The sequence below is a fragment of the Etheostoma spectabile genome, unplaced genomic scaffold (genome assembly GCF_008692095.1).
Source record: "Etheostoma spectabile isolate EspeVRDwgs_2016 unplaced genomic scaffold, UIUC_Espe_1.0 scaffold433, whole genome shotgun sequence".
Lineage (NCBI taxonomy): Eukaryota > Metazoa > Chordata > Actinopteri > Perciformes > Percidae > Etheostoma > Etheostoma spectabile.
The window spans coordinates 772419-791971 of record NW_022605608.1 but is presented as its reverse complement, the minus strand read 5'-3'; the positions used below and the strand labels follow the sequence as shown (position 1 = coordinate 791971).

Sequence of the window (19553 nt, the reverse complement as noted above, 5' to 3'; positions counted from 1 at the left end):
TTGGAGATGTTTCCATCTTTTCTTGGCTTCTTTATGCACATTAATACAAAAATGTACCTAGGGTGCTCAAATCTTCGATCCCCATTGTTTGTCACAATACAATATTATTGCGATTATAAACATATTGCATTAATTACCTTTTTTCCCACTTCAAATTTTTGTCAAAATCTGTTTTGTCTAAAAAGATAAATTTCTCTGTTTGTTCATCTCACTTCAATTTCATTGTTGCAAAACAGGATTGTCAAGCAGACAAACTGACCAACACATATACAGTATGACAATACTTGGCGTCTATGTATCAACACAGTATTGTCACTGAAATTATCACAATACTATGCTGTATCGATTATTTCCCCAATGGTAGATTTTCAGTTTATCTGGACTCACACGCAGACTCAGAAGTAGAAGGTGTAACAAGATTTGTATTAATCTTTATAGACAAAGAGTAAGTTGGTTTGGTTGGCAAGGTTGAGGGGAGTGGTTGGGAATCCAGAGCTGGTGGTGTGGCATGGCATGGTGGGGATGCAAGGCAGGGAGCATTTAGGAACTCCAATCCAAAAATATACTAAAGTAGAAAAATAAACAAAGCACAATTACTTAAAGGTCTAAGTCTAAGCAAGTAGATCATACGTGAGATACTTAGTCGGCTGAGGGTAGTTACCACATGGATAGCAGAAAAGTATCTGGCGCTGGATGTCAGGAGAGTCTTTGAGCAGAGTAGATAGGATAGCCATGAACCGAAAGATCGAGGTGCCCCAAGATGACCCCGAAACCACTCCCACAACCACACAGACACAGGACAAACGCAACAGAGCGGAAAAGAACTAACAAACCATAAGTCACGGGCTGACCGTGACACCCCACCCCTAATCTCTGTTAGCCACCGTACACTGTATCAGCCATATAGTAATTACTCTTGTCAGTTTGGACAAATTTCCAAATTGCCTGTTGTTGTTGGTGTGAAGATGGAAAAAGAAATGACTGCTGAATATGTAAATACTGATTTAGTAGAGGATCAGTGTTGTGGGATTTTATTTCTCTGGGATTCTTGTAAACTGCATTGCATGATCATCAAACTAATTAGAATTGTATGATTGGTATTCAATCCTATGGTGATGGTGGTGATGATGCTGACGATGACGTCAGGGGGTGTTAACTCTATTTGTAGACCTGTATGACCAGAGAGTGGAAGGACAAACTATTTTTCAACCGCATTTTGTGAGACAAACACATTTTTTTAAAGGTTGCGCTCCATGAATGCTTTACTGGATCTATAATATCTGGAGGATGTGTACAGAATTAAATGGATGTTGTTACATGTGGAAGTGCAAGACATTTAACCCTGATGTTGCGCAGCGGAGTGTAACGAATGTGTGTGAATGTCTATCTGATGAGAATGTGTGTGAAGGGTTCCTGTACTGTGTAAAAGCGCTTTGAGTAGTCGTATAAAAAAACAGTCCATTTATGTTTTCAATTTGTATTTACATTTTCTTGTATTTTAATTTGTTTTATTGTATGACATTTTATTGTGAAGCACTTTGTGATTTTTATCGGTGAAAGATACTATACAAATAAACTTTACTTACTTACTTACTTACTTACTTACTCACTTAGTGTAGATTTTCAAATATTTCAATTGCAGAGAGAACCAGGCCCCCATGTGAACCCGGTTTACAGACAGCGACCGTATGCTTTATCATATATTAGAAAGAAGCCTCCCTGTTTTATGATCTGCTCCAATTTTTATTTTTACATTTAACAAAAACATAGCAATTTTAAATTAACTGTGTTGTTTTAACAGAAATACACACTAATTCATTCCTTTTTAGGTTTGCTGTTGTCAATAAATGTCAACACTTCCTGCACAAATGTTAGACATGTAAAGCTTACCAGTAATTGTAAGGACATAATGCCTTCCTACCCTGGTACGCTTTTAATTTGACACTTTCTAACTTTCAAAATGTGCACACAGATACACTAAATCAAAGTGCATATCTTATCCAGAACTCCATAGGGCTGCTACTTCAAAATGGAAATGTTACAGTCTACAACAGTAAAACCAACTGTACTAAGGAATGTAATGCAATTGTGTTGTTAATAATAAGAAGATACAAAATGGACAGTCTGTATGCTTTGAATCTGCATCAATTGATTTTTGTTTGTCTAGCAGTCAAAGTTTTTGGCTTTTAAGCTGCTAAATGCTCAACTTTGTTTACCTGCTAGTCTCTAATTCACACGTTAACATTTAAAAAAAGTCTGTTTTCATTGACCTAATACACATTTGAAATAATACACAAGGTCCACACTCATAGAATAAAGTTACGTTTAAAAAAAGTTTGTTTCTAGGTAGGTAGTGCAAATTGGTCTTACGAGAGATTTTACCCTGAAAAGAGCTTCCTGCAACTCAGTAATGTCAGTTACCCACTGTTGCCACAATTGCTGGTGTTTAGCAAAAGCTACATCAAAACTCTTTGGTAACGCTTTAGATTACAACCCGCAACAAACAGCGTACCTATTCCGAAGTTAGGTTTACTAGTAGATTATATACCAATACTTATCATATTTAGGTATAGGGGAAAAAGATGTGAAATCATAGAATAAGGGCGTAACAATTTGGGATCTTACAAATATTTGTGTATTCTGTAGTTATTTCTTTCCTAATGGGTACCTATTGTATTATTACAGGGTAATCTACTGAGGATTAATCTGGACTTTTTGGGAGGAATTTAAGTGTAGTTAACTACTGTACCTATTCTGTTACAAGTTAGTATCACCATAAAACTGAGGAAAAATCTGGACGTTTCAGGAAGGGTGAAGTGATGACATCACTTACAGGGGAAATATAATGCAAAATCCACTTTTTCATTAAAGATTAATATGTTTCCCTGATCTAGAGACACACAATCCTCTCTTGGTTTTTCTCCTGCTGTATATTGGCAGGTATATTTTCAGCCCTGGTGGTTGAGCCAGCCATTACTAAAACAATAATTGTATGCTCTCTATTCTATCATAGGTTAGTTTTCATTGTTTTTAAATGTGCACATAAACCAATCTAAATGAGAATAATCTTGTTTTTCTTGCACAGGTTTCGTGCTGGTTTTAAACAAGCATTCCGCTTCTGCCCCTGCGTCCCGCGAGGCTCTTATGAAGGCCTGGAACTCAAGTCCACTCGTTACCTTCAGACCCAGACAAGTGTTTTCAGGGCCAGCCGGATGGAGACCACCGTGTCCACTGTGACCCAGGTTGGGGATGACATGGAGCCGCCAAGGGTCAAGGCAATAGCAGGTCCACGGCACGGTGGAGCTGCGGTCGGGGCCAGACCACATAGCTCCTCCTTGGACCTCACCTCCAACGGGTCATCGCTCCAGAGCGTCTCTAAAACGGTCTCAGAGACGTCCAGTTTCTACTCTAGTAACCACTTGCAGGAATAAACCTCAAATGTGGTTTGCAGGACAGCAGGGAAAGAGAGTGAGTTGATTGTTCATTTAGTTGCCTTTGCTTGTGTGTGTTGCAAAAGTACAGCATAAATTTGTGAGTTAGTCTGCCAGTGACTGTGGCTGGGTTATTGATGACTACATTTTCACTGGAACGGCGTGCCAGGTAATTTGCAAGTGAGACTAAGTCCCTGTTCACTGAGCGTCATCCTCACCCTGTAACAAGTACTCATGCCGCTCACAGTTAATGATCAACTCTCATTAGAAAGGTTTGCTCACTGCCAAAAAGTTATGACAAGCATAACATGTACAGTATGACATGAGCAAATTCCAGTTCAAAAGGTACATTGCAGCAGATGCTAGCGCCTACCATCTTCACAGCCTTCACTTGTCACATCAGCCTGCTCTCAGTGCAGAAGGAACGTTCACACATCTTCAATCGCACAAGCGGTGTGACTTCACATAAGTCTATTTTCGAGTGGCGCTATAACATTAGACCATCATGCTGTGAACACAGCGGCTTCTCATTTTAACAGAGCTGTTTTCTGCAAAGACACAGAGCTAGGAGACCTCTACACCTGTAATGGAGTAAATCCTGGTTTTCACAGTAACTCTTTGCGCAGAAGTTGAAAAAAAACAGGCAAATGTGTGGGTTCTGTTGAAAGGCTCTCCCAGAAGATGAGATAGGAGGAGAGGAGATAGACAACAGAGCATAGACTCTGAACTTTGCATGTGTATGCATAAGCAATCCAATGTGCAGGATGAGTGCCTATCTGCCCCAAAGAGTGCTCTAAGCAAGCATGCTGAAAAATGAGGCTGCATAATTATTCTGCCAGTTGTTCTGATTAATCGATTAATCGTTTGTTCTATAAAAAGGCAGAAAAAATGGCATCCCAGTTTCTTAAAGTCCAAGATGAGGTCTTTTGATTTCTTGTTTTGTCAGTCTGAAGCCCAAAGATGTTCTGTTTCTTATGATATGAAACAAAAATAGAGCAAAACATCTCCATACCTGACCAGATGAAGACAGCATTTCTGCAATTTTTGCATGAATTGATCATTTAAAGAGTTAATCAATTAGCAGAGTAATCGTTGCAGCGCCTAGCCCAGCTGTCATCGGGCTAAACATGGACTTCACCAGCTGGGAGCATCGTCTCTGGAACATAAGCGAGCTCCAAATGCCGAAGAGGCAACGGTGAACCTCAAGGTAAATGGGCCCAACATGAGTCTTCAATCCCAGATTTATTTTCCTGTGACTCCTCTAAACCCAAACAACCCTGGTGTGTATCTTAGAAACCGATCTACAATGAAGAGCAAATGGAACGCTCCAGTTTCCCACAGAATGAATACAGTTTGACAATAATGACCCTCCCCTCAGCCACGCGTCTGTGCAACTAGCTCCGCCTTTGTAAGACATACAGTACATGATACTGGGTCGTGACACTGGGTCGTGACAAACTGTGAAATGTTGATGTTAATATCATTACCCTTCCACCTGGCTGAAACATGCACTCTGTGTCTGGATCAGGGTTATGATAGGTCTTTTTGAAATTTCACAGAATTTTTTTTGATTTCTTGATTTCCAGTAGTTTTAGTTTGTTTTTGTTAGGGCCAGGTGTATTGTCTCAACATACAAAATACACGTTGGCCATGATGTTTAATGTTGAATTTTTGCGATTCTGCTTGATTTTATGGTTCTGAGGAGGCTCCAAGCAGAGCGTTCACCGTAGCCTACGTTAGTGGCTGGAAGTTTATACTGTGCGTTGGTGTGTGTGTGTCTCGTCTCTTTAAAAGAATAGCAGGGCCGGCATATATGTGTGTGTGTGTGTGTGTGTGTGTGTGTGTGGGTGTGGTAGAGCAAGTGAGAGAGTGACGTGATTAGCTTTGGAGTGAGTACCGACTCTAGAGACATATTGTGTCTCATACAAATAGTGAGAGAAACAAAGTGTCTCCCCTGTGCTTTCTGACCACGGTGGGAAATCTGTAGCTATAGAGTTCTTGATTTCATGTTGTTTATGGAGGCGAACCAGGAAATGTGTCGTGGTGAAATGTGACGCTACCAAGCCAAGGCCGAGCGATGTGTCGCCGCCACATATTGTTAGATTTTTCCACAGCGTAGATTAAAATAAATGTTTATTCAGTTTACTAAAAATATACATCCCTGCCTATTATCTTTTTAATTTTAGTTTATTATAATAACCCTGGTCTGGATTTACATTTGTTTTTACATTTACATCCAGTTCACCTAATTGTCTTGATGCCTAATTCATTTGTGTGCTTTTTCTTGGTATTTTTGTGTTTCTGGATAAAGTCATCTCTGACCTCCTCTGCGGGTGGTTTACGTGATCAGATCTTCACCTCTGTCCATTTATTTCCATTTTATGTGCTGTCACTCCAATTTTCAATCCAGTCATACACCCTGCATGTTACTATCAGGTGGAAATGGCTTTTTAGACATTGCAGCCTAGAGTATGCACAGGCAGCCTGTTAGCTATAGCTCTCTAATGTGCATTGATGTGCCTTGCTGAGTAGCGTAATGTCTGTAAAAGGGCGAGGGGAGGGGAGCAGAGAGGCAGCCCACTCTGCCGGGGTCCAGGAAAAGGTTGGTTAGGTAACAGGGGCTATGGAAGCCCACTGGGACAAACCTCCTACAGTTGTCAACATACACATACATACGTACACACACAGAAACACATACCTACTGTAAGAAATGACAAGCTTGGCGTGGGATTTTAGTGGAAACATATTAGGCTTGTCACAATATTCTCAGTCATACTATAAGTACTACAGGGGCAAATATTTTATAGTACTCTTTTCATGGATTTCACGTTATAGCATAATAATCAAACTTCTATCAAGATATTCACTTGCTACAGTTTTAGTTGGAAGATTCCATGCATAGTTTGTAATGGTTTAATGGAAGTCATTTTTACTACAAATATCCTTGGGTGAGCATACTAAGTAAATCCTCGAGATGTACATATTTGTTGTACAGAACAAAAAAGGCTTGACCCACACACACACACACACACACACACACACACACACACACACACATCTACCCAATAGCCGAGCTGCAATTTACGCTGAAACACACAATGCAACAGAGAATAAAGAATTTTAAAGTCTTAGTGAAATATCTAAGACTAAAAATATTTTTTTCCCTTAAACAGTGGAAACAAGTTTTGACAATTCCGCTTATTGTTTCAAGATGGATATTCTTTGCAATGTGAATTCACAGCGCACACACACACACAGAGTAATCACCTGTTGACACCCATCATTCCACACACACACACACACACACATGTACTACGAAGCAGGATTGACATGCTCTGGATTTATTTCAGTTACCTATAGAATGCTGCTTCATTAAATATTAAATTAATTAATAAATACATGAATAAATGAATAAATATGCCTTTGAAATACTTCATGAAATAAATAAATGAGGCAATAAAAACAAATTAAATCTAAATAATATAAAAATTTATGAATTAGTTAAATAAATACATTAAAAGGTTTTACTTTTTATTATTTCATGGTACTTTTATCTCAAATTATTTATTTCAAGATACACATTTATTTATTTCCGTGGGCTTTTATTTCTCAATGCCACATTTACTTATTTCATAATTCAGAACCGAGCCATGTGCAAAAAAAGGCTGGCGAAGTGGGAGTGCACCACAACCGGTATGGAGTTATATTCCTATCTTTATTCAAAAGCGTTTTCATTCTTTTTCAGAGCATTTTTCACTGATATTGCGTTCATTTTTTGTGATCAATTCCCCCAAAAATCTTTAATAGTCAAATAGAAAAATCAAAATCAAATAGCCACTGCTCGTGCTTGGATTCGCTCTGCTCAAACTTTGTGCTTGGACTACGAGGTTGTCGCTTGGACAGATTTCCTGCTCTCAGCTTTGACACTTCTCCTCGCACTCAGGCCGATTCTGCATGCTTGCAAATCTTCTTCTCTCAGATTTCTTCTGCACTCAGATGTTTTGTGTTGCAATGGAGTTGTTAAGTGAGCTAGCTGACAAACAACTATTTCACATTAAACAGAACCCCAGAATTTACCCCAGTTATACCCCAGGACATAGGCGACTGTGGGCTGGGTACAGAGCCGTGCGAGCTGCCATTATAATGTACATGGTAGCATAGTGGTTTGGCCCTGAATGTTCAAACATGATTATATAATTTAATCATTCGATGATGTAATTTAAAAGTTCAGTTGGTAACTTTTATAAAAAATAACAGGTGCTTTGTTTTGGCTCTACTGTTTTCAACATGACAGCCAGGGGCCTGTTGCACGAAAGTAGAATAAAGATATCCAGGATAAGTGAAAAAGCGCAGCTTGACTTAGTGTGACCTGCTCATCGCGGCTTAATCGGTTGCACGTTTGCCGAGCCAGGATGAACAGGTGGAGCTATGTCAAGCCAGGTGTAGATAGCTGGGATAAGTGCACGTTCACGGCTTTCTCAAATAGACCACGTTATCGATCACAGATTTACTGATGCAGAGATGAGAAGACGCATGCGCCATATGTTTCACCCAATGAGCAGCATCTTCTAATGGAAAGTAACGAGGAGGGGAAGAATATGGAAAAAGGGAAATACGGCTCTTATCAAACGGAGAAAAAAAGCCCGACATAGCGGACCCGACTGAATATGTGGGGGTGTAAAAATATTTACTTTGCCTCAAAAGTGAGCAGAGGGAACTAATGTTCCTCGGGAAATGGACCCTACGGACTTTAGGCTTAATTTCAAACCCTTAGTCACAACGTGAGAACATGTTTTACAACCATGCACAAATCTCTATAAGCTATATCTAATTATTTATACAATTAATGTTCATATAGAACAATCAGAAAGGGACAACAACTAGAAAAAAAAGTAAATGACTTCAATACACGCTGTGAGCATATGTAAAACAATATTCATGTTTTTTTATTCTTCTGACAAGTGACCGCACCAAAATAAAAAGATGAAGAAGCATTGTGGTGTTCCCAGTGTGATGAATGATAACTCCACTACATACGTGCTGTATATAGACCACGTTATTATACCGGTGATGTGAGACTTATTAGGAAGGTTATGAAACCAATGTAAGGTATATCAAAAAACATAAGGCCCACTTATTAAGGAGTAACACAAACTACCCTTTATTAGAGAAGGACAAGCAACAAGAAAATGAAATCATGAATGTATTGGTCTCTGACCAGTCTGCCATTATTATCATCTGGGAACATCGCTACATTAATATCATCTGGAACATCGCTACATTAATATCATCTGGAACATCGCTACATTAATATCATCTGGAATATCGCTACATTAATATCGTCACACTTAATCTCCGGAGCGCGTCCTGTATAAACCTGAAGCTGAGACCACGGACGCTGCGCTGCTCATCTCTACTTTCACAGAGAGAGTGGACACTGACACAACTCGCAAGTCTGCTGGTAGGCAATAGCCACTGGCCACCGGCCACCGGGCACCGGGCACCAGGCACCGGGCAGCAGCCACCGGGCAGCAGCCACCGGCCACCGGGCAGCGGCCACCGGGTAGCGGCGGCCACCGGCCACCGGGCACCGGCCGCACGCCAGGCAGCCTCGACATAGTACCGTCCCACCGGGAAAAGTCCCACTCCGCATCTGGGTACCAGTGCCAGTGCAACCATTTCTAACATCTAAACAGCTGTAGTAGGGTTTAAATCAAACTCGCGACAACAATAGAGACAAGTAGCTAATGCATGTTAATAAAAATAAAGCAGAACACATGCAGAAGACAACGGAATAACTGTTAAACACGTTTATTTCGTATCAGACGGCAGCTGATTTGACTCATGAGACTCCAGGATTAATCTTAACCTGGCTGTTAGCCTGCTCTGGACCAGGCTAGCCGCAAAGAATAAATCTCCATGGTTACTTGGCTGGGCTTAATTCAATCTGGTTTCGTGCAACCGAGTCCAAGCTAAATTCATCCAGGATAACTTGAATATCCCGGCTTAATCCCTTATCCTAGTTTCGTGCAACAGGCCCCAGGTCTCACACTTTGTCATTTTACAGCTAAACAGTAAACTAATGTGTTTCTGAAAACATTGGAGGGGTAAAAATAGGCGATGCAGTAGAGCTGAATGATTTGGGAAACTCCGCTTATGCACAGAACATTCAACTAAATATTGCACATTTGATTAATCACGGTCTTCCCAATTAGCGGATTTTTTCAAATCCTGATTTCAATTAGAAAACGATTAATTGTTCAGCCCTACAATGCAGTAACATATTCTTGATTCTATTTTCTAGTTTGACAGTTTGATCAGAGTTTACAAGCATTTACAAGTTATTGAAACTGGGTTATAGATTCCCTGGCTCTGATTGGTTGTTTTTCTTCAGGTGAAGTTGAGACTTGCAAATGCCATAAGGAGCACTAGGGCAAAACAGAAAATATAGAAATGCTTAATGTGGGCTGAAATGTTAGAAACAGCTCGAAGCCGATAAAAAAACTTCTTAAAGAAGAATTCTGGCCACTTGTTACGTTAATCTTGATCGTCGTAAATATGCGCGTACCTTCGATAGAAAACCCCCCCAACCTGAATCAGTGCAGGCAACGCGGAGTAGCTGCTGCAACGCGTATGAGCTTCCATTGATCTAAAATGGCAGGCTTCTGTAGCAGCTAGGAGCTAGCAGCTACCAGCTAGCAGCTACTGGCAGGATCGAGACAGGGACCAGGAAAGGTCATGAATGTAAACCATGTCTAAATTGAAAATGCATCTTGTTGTCACGTAAGGGCCCTGTTCATGTTGCAGACATTTTAATTGGATTTTAAGTCTGTCAAGAGGCACATAGGTTTTAAAACTGCCGTTTTAACTCAGTGGAAGCTCTTACGCGTAGCTGTAGCTACTCTGTGTAGCCTGCACTGATCCAGATTGGGGTTTTTCAATCAAAAGCACACCCATAGTCATGACGATGAAGATTAATGTAAAAAAAAAAAGCGCAGAAATCTCCTTTAAGTACTTCTTTATTACGCTGAATGAGTTAAATTAGCAAAAATCAAAGGTCAACCTAACTATAATTTACAGTTTTTAAGAGTTTAACAATCACAAACTCAACTAATGTGCTTATCAGGAGCATGTGGATGTAGTGTAATCGCATTTGATTGACCAAGCAACAAGAGAAAACCACCTCATGACTTTTTAATTCAAATGCTGCAGGACTTTGTGACATTACATTTTCCAACTGAACCCCCAACCGCTTCAAACCAGTGCAGAGAGCACAGGGATGAAACTTTTTTTTTTTTTCACAGAAATAAAATTATGAAATAAGAACAGTTATTTAAACTTACAGTAAGCAAGACATGTGTTCATATTAGTAGCTGACTAAAAGAAACAAAATGTTTAGGGCCTTTAGGTTTTCAACCATCCAAAATCTAGCCAAATGTCCAGTTTACTTCAAAATATGGACATTGACCTTTAGCTTCCCCTGGCAACAGCAGTGACACACTATTACTTGACCTTGTAGCAGTGTTTTCCTCTGTTTTATTAGGCAGAATCATGATAAAAATGATACTTTATAACTACATTACCATATGCAAATGCAGCAGGCCCTCTCAGCATCATGTCATTCCAACCACAGACCTTAAAGAGAGTGAGCCGGGTATGAGAGAATGATGTTGTTAGAACATACTTATTTGATTTGATTACAGTATGAATGAGACCTGCACCCTTGATGCCTCCTGCCCTGATGGGATGACTTGGAGTCAGAGAGCTGGATGAAATGTTCCTCGTCTGAATGTACTCCTGCAATTAGATTAGCTCATACAGTAAGTGTGCAGAAGTACAAATGAGTTTGTTTGTGGTTCTGTATCCTTAAAAAGGACCAACAGACCTCCAAAGGACAGTGAGACAAAGACCATCTTCCATCTTTCTCTGCACTACAATGGCTTACATTCAGGGTTGTGACCAGGGTTGGATTTGTGTCAGATCCTGCATCACAGAGTGGGACAGGTACTAGTTTGTGTAACCAAACACTATAAGTTTCTGTAAGTTTTTTTAGCGATGTCGCAATCATTTTTTTTAGCCCCTAATCCATTCGATTTAAAAAAATATATATATTATCTGCCGATATAGAGTCCAGATCCGTTACTTGTCGCTGCTCAAACAACAGAGCTGCACAAAAAAATAAGTAAACAAAGTAACTAAAATATGTCTTCTGCTTAATACATCTAACTCAAAATTAGTTTTTCTGAACACCAAAACCAGTCTCTATAGGATCCCAGCAAACCCCCGACCAAAACTCAAGTTCCCTGCTGGACAACAACAATGCCTCTTGCACTGTTAGTCTTCTAAAATCTTTGATTTTCTTCTCGTGTTTACCGATGTCAGCATCAGGTAATAACGGCCTGGAAGCATGGTTTCCTGGAATCACGGAAGAAGGGTGGAGAATTAGTGTAATTGTCATCTTTAAAAAAATAAAATTAAAAAAAGGGTGCCTAAGAAAGAGCCTTTTTTTACTTGTTGCCATGGGTTGGCAAGCTACAAGACACTCTGGACGGACACTGGTGATTGGCTGTGCCCATGTTGGTTTAAAAGTGCAAGCGTTCAGGCAGTATGGCGGCGCATCGGTGGCACAGGGTGTGTGTGATTAAAGGAGGCAATCACTACAAGCTGACGTACATGATCGGAGTTCAGTTAAAAAATTGCCCAAATCAGCTCTGATTCGATGCTGTGAACCCGTGCCCTAACATTTTTAATAAAATCTATTTAAAATATTTTTGGCACTGAAATCCCTTTTTGACCAGGGAAGTGTATGTCGGATGTATGATATTATTTCTGTCAATTAGCTGTAGCTGTGATTTCTAGTGGCTGAACACTCATTGTAATTTCACTGACCAAGCCGGTTGTTCCTGCTAGAATTTGAACCTGGTACTATCAAGGGCTTTTCAGGACAAACACGTTTTGAGCTGCGCTTGTCGCACATCTATAGTGCCCTGCTGCTGTTGCACCTTTTCTTTGGTCAACACAGCGAAACGCCGTTGTGGTGCAATGCAGAGAGGGCCGTTGCGGCCATTGGTCTGAAAGACCCTTCAGATATGACAGATGTGTTCAATACACCATAGCTTTACCATCAACACTCAGCCAATCCATTTTGATTCACTACGCCAGCATGTAATTGGGATTACGGCATTCAAAACAACCACATTCATAGCTTTAACCATTAGCATGATCCCTATCTTTAGCCACTTACATAGTTGCATCAAAGCTACAAGCACTGCCCGTCACAATCACAGCAACAGTTTGTAGGTGTGGCAAACAGGGCACTCAGGATGCAGTCTAACAAAATGGATTTCTTGTACACTTGGTACCAGGGCCTGAAGTTAACTTTTTTACAGTTACGCATCTGAATCACTCAATTCTCATTGGCTACCTGCCAATGTGGCAGGTAGATTGACTGTGTTACTCTTCAATTGAAAAATTCACCCGCATTTGGCGGCTGGTAGGGTGTTAATTTCAGGCCCTGCTTGGTACAAACAAACAGTCAACAGTCTCCAAAAACACTGGCAGGCATTAGACATGACATGCAGGCATTAAAAAATTAATCTGGCGATAGAATCCAAAAATGCTAAACTCAGACTCAGGTCAAAAACACTTACAAGCTCACAGAGGAAAAAGGCTGAAAGGCTAAACTTAAAGGCATCAAACAAACTGGCTGTGAACAAAGGGAGTGAATGAGGGAGGAGGGGAGACAATCAGACACAGGTGAGAAACACAGGTGCAGGACATTCGGGCTGGGAAAGTGTTCACACCTGGCGGGAAGGCTAGACAAAGAACGGATAGAAAGTGAGGTCCGACACAAACTCTCAAAATAAAATAGAAAGCAAAGTAAGGTGAATGTAAAAGAAAACTGAAAACATGACCCAGGAGTGGGAACTGGGCACGACAACAGTCAGTCATCAAATTGATGCTACCACATTCTTACATAGCTTACTGCAGAGCTTACATGGACTTAACATTACTGTAAAGCAATTTACCGTTAAATTTACATGGCTACTAAACTTTTACTTCATGCATGCCAAATGGTATGATTCCGACTCCAACTATGATAGGTGTTATCCTATCTCTCTGTTCACACCGGCTGCACTGCGGTAATTGTTTGGCGATTCCTCAGAGGGGCCACAGGGCAGCCGGATCCTTTACAAAAAACAGATTTCAAAATAAAACACCCCTGGCTGTGTCTCAAATCGCGCACTTCCCTTAGTGCACTTACAGAAGTACACTTCGTGCACTAGGTACTATCTTGCATAGTGCGTAAATTTTGACAGAGGAGTGTTGTCTCAAATCGCGCACTTCCATGTGCACTTACCGGAAATGACGATCACATTTCATCCCTTCTCCTTCTGTACAATTGGGAATTTCACCAGGGAGAGCATTCCAGTCTGCTATTGTGTTTCGCGAAAAATTATTCCTGCTTTGTTTTTGATATTTTAACAAAAATAAATGTGATGTTTATATTTGCTCCGTGTCACGCCAGGATGACGATTGCGACACCGCAGTCATGTCACCCCCCCCCCCCCCCCCAATTAGCTGAAAACTGTACACACAACTGTATCGTAATATTCGTTCTTGTTACTGCACTCTTAATTCATTAATTATACCCATTCTTTGCAGTCCACTCTTTTATGTATATGCTTATGTTTCTGCTCTAAAAAATAAGTAAAGTAAATATTCATTCATTACGTTACTGTTCATTTTAATGCTCAACGGTTTCATGAGGACATTGTTGCCCATAGATAAGACTGTTGTTAACACTCAACACCTTTAAAGGTATTATAATGTATAATAATAATAATAATAAACAGCATTACCCCTTACAACTTCCCTAATAGACAAACCTCATTACATCTTTTATAAGTTTTATTTTTGTTCTAAATGGTCTTCATACAGTGACAATACAATAGTGACAGCAGGGTAACGAATTGACATTTAAATAGACCCATTCCTTTATATTTTATATGTTTGCTACAGTCATGCAACGTGTAATACAAAAGATAACAAGTTATACTTTTTTATTTAAAAATGTGCTTGTAGTTCTGCAGGCTCGCCCCAGGCCGTAGCTAGTCTGTGGGGACAGGGACATGAGGGGGGACTTCAGACTCTCCAGGGGATCCTTCTACGGTCTGATGGCCATCGTCACCCCTAAATGACGGCCCTCTATTCCTCGTTTGTCCCTGAAGAGACGGGTTATACAGGATAATCATCAGGGGGAGGCAATATATACAGGATATACATCAGGTGGAGGCAGTATATACACATCAGGTGGAGGCAGTATAAACAGTATATACACATCAGGTGGAGGCAGTAACAGCAGATACGTTTTAACATGAGCGTTACGCTACTGTTAAAGTTCCCGGCAGACAATCAGCTGATCGCTATTTTGCTGAGCTAACGCTCACATCAGATTATGTACAACTTGTTAAGATCATACATCTAACACTAAAATCGTCTACAATGGGACGAAAGTTTAACACAAACAACAGTATACTACAGGGCTGCCAACTTTTCCCAAAACCTTGGATGGAGATTTGGGGGGCAACCCTATTTTGCCACGTACAAAGCATTTTTGGGGTCTTTATCCTTCAGGGTTTAATTGTGATTGTGTATATGTGGGGGGGTGGGGTTCTCCCTAGGGGGGTCTGGGGTATGCCCCCCCAGAAAAAAATTGAAAAATAAACCATTAAAGGGCACTTTCTGGAGAGTTTTTTGCAAAAAAATGGAGAAATCAAGTCTTACATGATATGTGCAACTGTAGGGTTAAGAACCTTTGCATTGTTGTAGTATCACAGGTTTTACGGCATTCAGCATTTACATTATATACATTATTAACTTCTATGATATAGAACTGACCCAGACAACGTGCCAAACCACATGAGAGACAGTAGCAAATCTCATCAACAGCTGAAAGATTGGGTCTGTGGGGAACAGGTCCAGGGTCCCTGGTGTTGGGACAAGGGACCAAAGTTAAATTAATGTTGAGGGATCAACTAGACCACTGAAATTCTAAAGAATAAGAACCACTGATCTACATAAATTCTTATCCTTTAACCTTTGCCAAGGTTCAGTAATGTTTGGCCCTCATCCTCTGGGCCCCACTTACTGGATTTACTTTTTGGGGAAAAAAAGACTATTTGTTCATTTCATAAAACATCAAATTAATTATTTACAGTTACATTTAGAGATGCACCGAGGTTAGAGAAGCACAATAGTGGCCCAACGTTGCAGTATAGTATATATAGTATAGTGTATATGTAGTTATATAGTATAGTATATATAGTATAGTATATATAGTATAGCTCAGATGTGTTTCATCAGATTTCTGCCCATGTTTACAACTTTGTGCACATTCAAAATATAACTCCTCCCATCTCTGTTGGCCGGATTTGGAGAGTTGTATATAGTCTGCTGTGCATGTCATTGCTCCGCTGATATGTGGATCTCATTCAGACCGTCTGACAGACACAGACGCCATTCGGGTCTCTGGTCTCTGACAAAGTTTAGAGGAGGCTGTACGCTGCCATTATCGAGGACTACACGGATGCAACGCGTCACTGTCCACAGCAGGCAGGTCCACTAACATGAACTGAAGTTGCTACGCTACCAGCCCGCGCTGCTCACCTCCATCTTTACAGAGAGAGTGGACACGAAGCGACGGACGGGTCTGTGATACTCAGAGCTCATACCTAAAGCCGGGAATGGGATGGATCGTAAAAAATATTCCAGTTTGCGACAATTCGAAACTTTCACAGACAGGGCGCTCTTGAACCCCCTCACAGTCTCTGAAAGCACAACTAGTGGTCACAATAAATCTATAGATAAACTCTCTATCAGAAATTTGACCGACTGTGTGACACTTCAGCGTGAGAAATCGGGGTGTGGCGTTTGAGCGTGTGAAACCAGTCAAATGCGTGTGTCTCACGGCCAATGCGTGAGAGTTGGCAGCCCTGATACTACAACACATGTAACGTTAGCTTATAACTTATTTGCCAATATGGTTAAAGTGCAGCTGTTAGCTAGCTAAGGTTGGCTTGCTAGCACGTCAAATTATGGTACTAATAAACGTTAATTCGTGGTACAAAAATTATTATCGACTGTAAAATTAACCAAATATACATTTACAAGGGGCTTATATGTATAGCAAAAAGACTCACGTTCAACTTTGTATTGCTCCGTCGGTCTCGCTATCGCGTCTTCGGCCGCTATCTAGTTTTTCAACGGTTGTTAGCTCCGCCCCTTCCGCTACGTAGCCAAGATGGCGACCGTTGAGTGTGGAAAGTGTCCATCGGTCCGCACTCAACTGTCTGGACGTTTTGAGTGCACCATCCGGGTACTTTAAGTGCACTGCATTTGACGCACTTTGACAATGTGAACGCACTATGTACTCAAATAGTTAGTATTTAGTACAGAAGTGCGCGATTTGAGACACAGCCCCTGTATTTGGTGATTTTTGCTTAGTGGTGTGCGATACTGCAACATTTGGGATCGATCCAGGACCAAGTACAGTGCCAGTTTCGCCGATACGATAGCGATTTACATGACCTTTCATTGGTTTTGTGATTTTTCCTTTGGATTATTAATAAGTTAAACCCCAGGATGGACTCTTCATATGCTTATATGATTTTTTTTTGGTGTTACCACTGTATCTTACAGCATTTTTACAAATTTAGCCACACAGCGCTCCTTTTCCTCTCTGCCATTCTTCTTCTCCATCTCTGTCCTGCCTGTCTGTGTGTGCTGCTGGCCGCCGCCGGCCCTGGCTGCTTGCTTGCTTGTTTGCCTGGCGCCGCTGAGTGACCTGTCGGTACAACATCAAGTCACAAGAGGGGGGGAGGAGGAGCAAAGTGTGCCTGCTCTGCGCTGTGACAGCATGTGTGACAGGAGTGGTACTTGAAAGCAGCGGCACTTACCAAGACACAGACAGCCAGGTTGCTTCTTTGATGAAACCGCAGCGGTGCATCCTGGAGGGAAACTAAAACTAAAGTATTACACAGGTATTGATCAGTATCAATTCCAACGTTCGATATTCGATTCGCCCACCATTAGTCTGGACTGTGTGCAAGACAGGCACACACAGAGAGAGAGACAGACAGAGAGCGAGAGAGTGACAGACACAGGTGGGAGAGGCCTGGCTGGAGGTGGTGGAAGTCGTTGGATGACTACCAAACAGACGCCTGATCAGGCATGACTCAGTGCTCTGCAGAGCTTTGCAGGCTTTGTGTCCCTGTCGTTAGTTTTGTTTCGGCCATCCTCACAGCCAGCCCAGCACTGTGGTCAGAACCAGGAGTTAAGACTACAGTTGGAGCGTGGCCCTGCTGGGGTCTGGGAATGATGAAACAGGGGTTACTCCAGGTTCCTATTGTGCTTACAGTTTGGATTTCTTACAGATCCTTCACCAGAGGAGTAACAAAGATAAGTTAGACAATGAGCTGTAATTGATGGAAGGTCTTCACAAGGATAGTGATACAAATGGTTGTGTGTGTGTGTGTGTTTACTGTAAGTGCACATAGTTTCCTTAACGTGTTGGCAGAGGATGTGATACAGCCACACAGCCAAAAAAAGTTGAACTCCGATTGTCAAAGTGAAATGAATCTCGATGTGATTTGTCAGGGCAAGACTTTGACATCATTTTGAATTTGAATTTCCAAACAAGCCCATCAAATGGTAGACATAATATGACATAACTTATCCATAGTAACCATTATAAAGTAGCATCAGCTGTCTGAGCAACTGAGAGGCATTTAAAGAATGGAATGAGCACTATGAAGGTATACAGTACTTCAAAAAAACATTCTTTTCTTCTAATCATCCTAATTTATTTCTCATTTGACCTTGGTAAACTAATTAAAACCAAGTAGCCAGGAACAATCCCCCCCCCCCCCGCGTATCACTTGGACTGGTCAAGTAGAGCGAGTAAACGAGAAGCTGGGGCTTTAATGAATGTGTAATCAACTTTGTTTGAGTGCTCCTCAAATGAGCATACTGCAGGCTGCTGTCTCTCTCTGCCTCATTAACACACGCACACACACACACCCAACAACACACACACACACACACACACACACACACACATACAGTTGAAGTGACGGAGACAAAAAATGTCAGCATGTTGCTGAGGAGAGGCGCCAGGCAGGCTACACAGCGGGGTGAATAGCCTCATCAGCACCATCTCTTCCTGTGTTTCGATCTCTCCCTCGCTCTCCAATCATGCTAATTACAGCAGAGAAGTGGAGAGGGCCGAACACACGCAGGAGCGTACCTCTCACAGACACACACACACACACACACGTACTTCAGCTTGCATGTCTCATCATTAAATGGGGTGAAAATGTACAGTGACACACAACAGTGACATAGGTCATGCTCAAGCGTGTGTGTGTGTGTATTGAGACAGAGTGGGACTCTAGGAAGTGAAGAGACCCTTTCTTTTCTGAACCTCCTTGCCCTGGATTGGACGTCTGTAAAACATCAAGTTCTGTGACTGTTATAAACCGATTTTACAAAAAGCCAGAAAAGAGCTTGTAACTACTGTATATAGTCGAGTCAAGTCAATTTTTAATTATATAGCGCTAAGTTAACAGGTGAAGCAACTATACGACAACATGGCTCATTTGTTCATACCCTCTAATGCAGTAGTTCCCAAACTGTTTTCAACAATACCAGTAACAGTACACTCTTTGAACAGTTTTTTTAAGGCAGCGCAAAACATTTTTGGTGGAAAAATAAGTCTATATAAAAGGTACAATGCAATGCTACATTTCAAATGTTTAGAATCCATCACTAAATGCATTCTTTATTATAGTATAATTATTTTAGGAATTATGCATCACATATTTTTAAATTAGCATTTAACAAAAATCCAACGTACCCCCTGCAGTACTACAATGTACCCCTAGGGGTACCTGTACCCCAATTAGAGACACACGGCTCTAATGCGACCTACAGGAGCGTTTTCCATCCTTATATCTAAACCAATGTACGTTGGCCACAGTTTTGAACGTAAAGATCACTGTTTAAAAAAAAAATGTAATGTTGTGAAACTGTCACAGTTTGGGCACAAAAAAATGAAGTAAA

General features: G+C 41.0%; 1 protein-coding gene across 1 annotated transcript in view; it reads left to right on the top strand.

Moving 5' to 3' along the window:
• The window catches only part of LOC116686650 (substance-P receptor), a 70441-nt gene extending 65095 nt beyond the window's left edge, over positions 1-5346 (top strand). Inside the window, exon 6 of the mRNA XM_032511667.1 lies at positions 3086-5346. Coding sequence (XP_032367558.1) covers positions 3086-3431 — 346 coding nt within the window. The 3' untranslated portion in view covers positions 3432-5346. The remainder of the gene's footprint in view (positions 1-3085) is intronic.
• The last annotated feature ends 14207 nt before the right edge of the window (positions 5347-19553 follow it).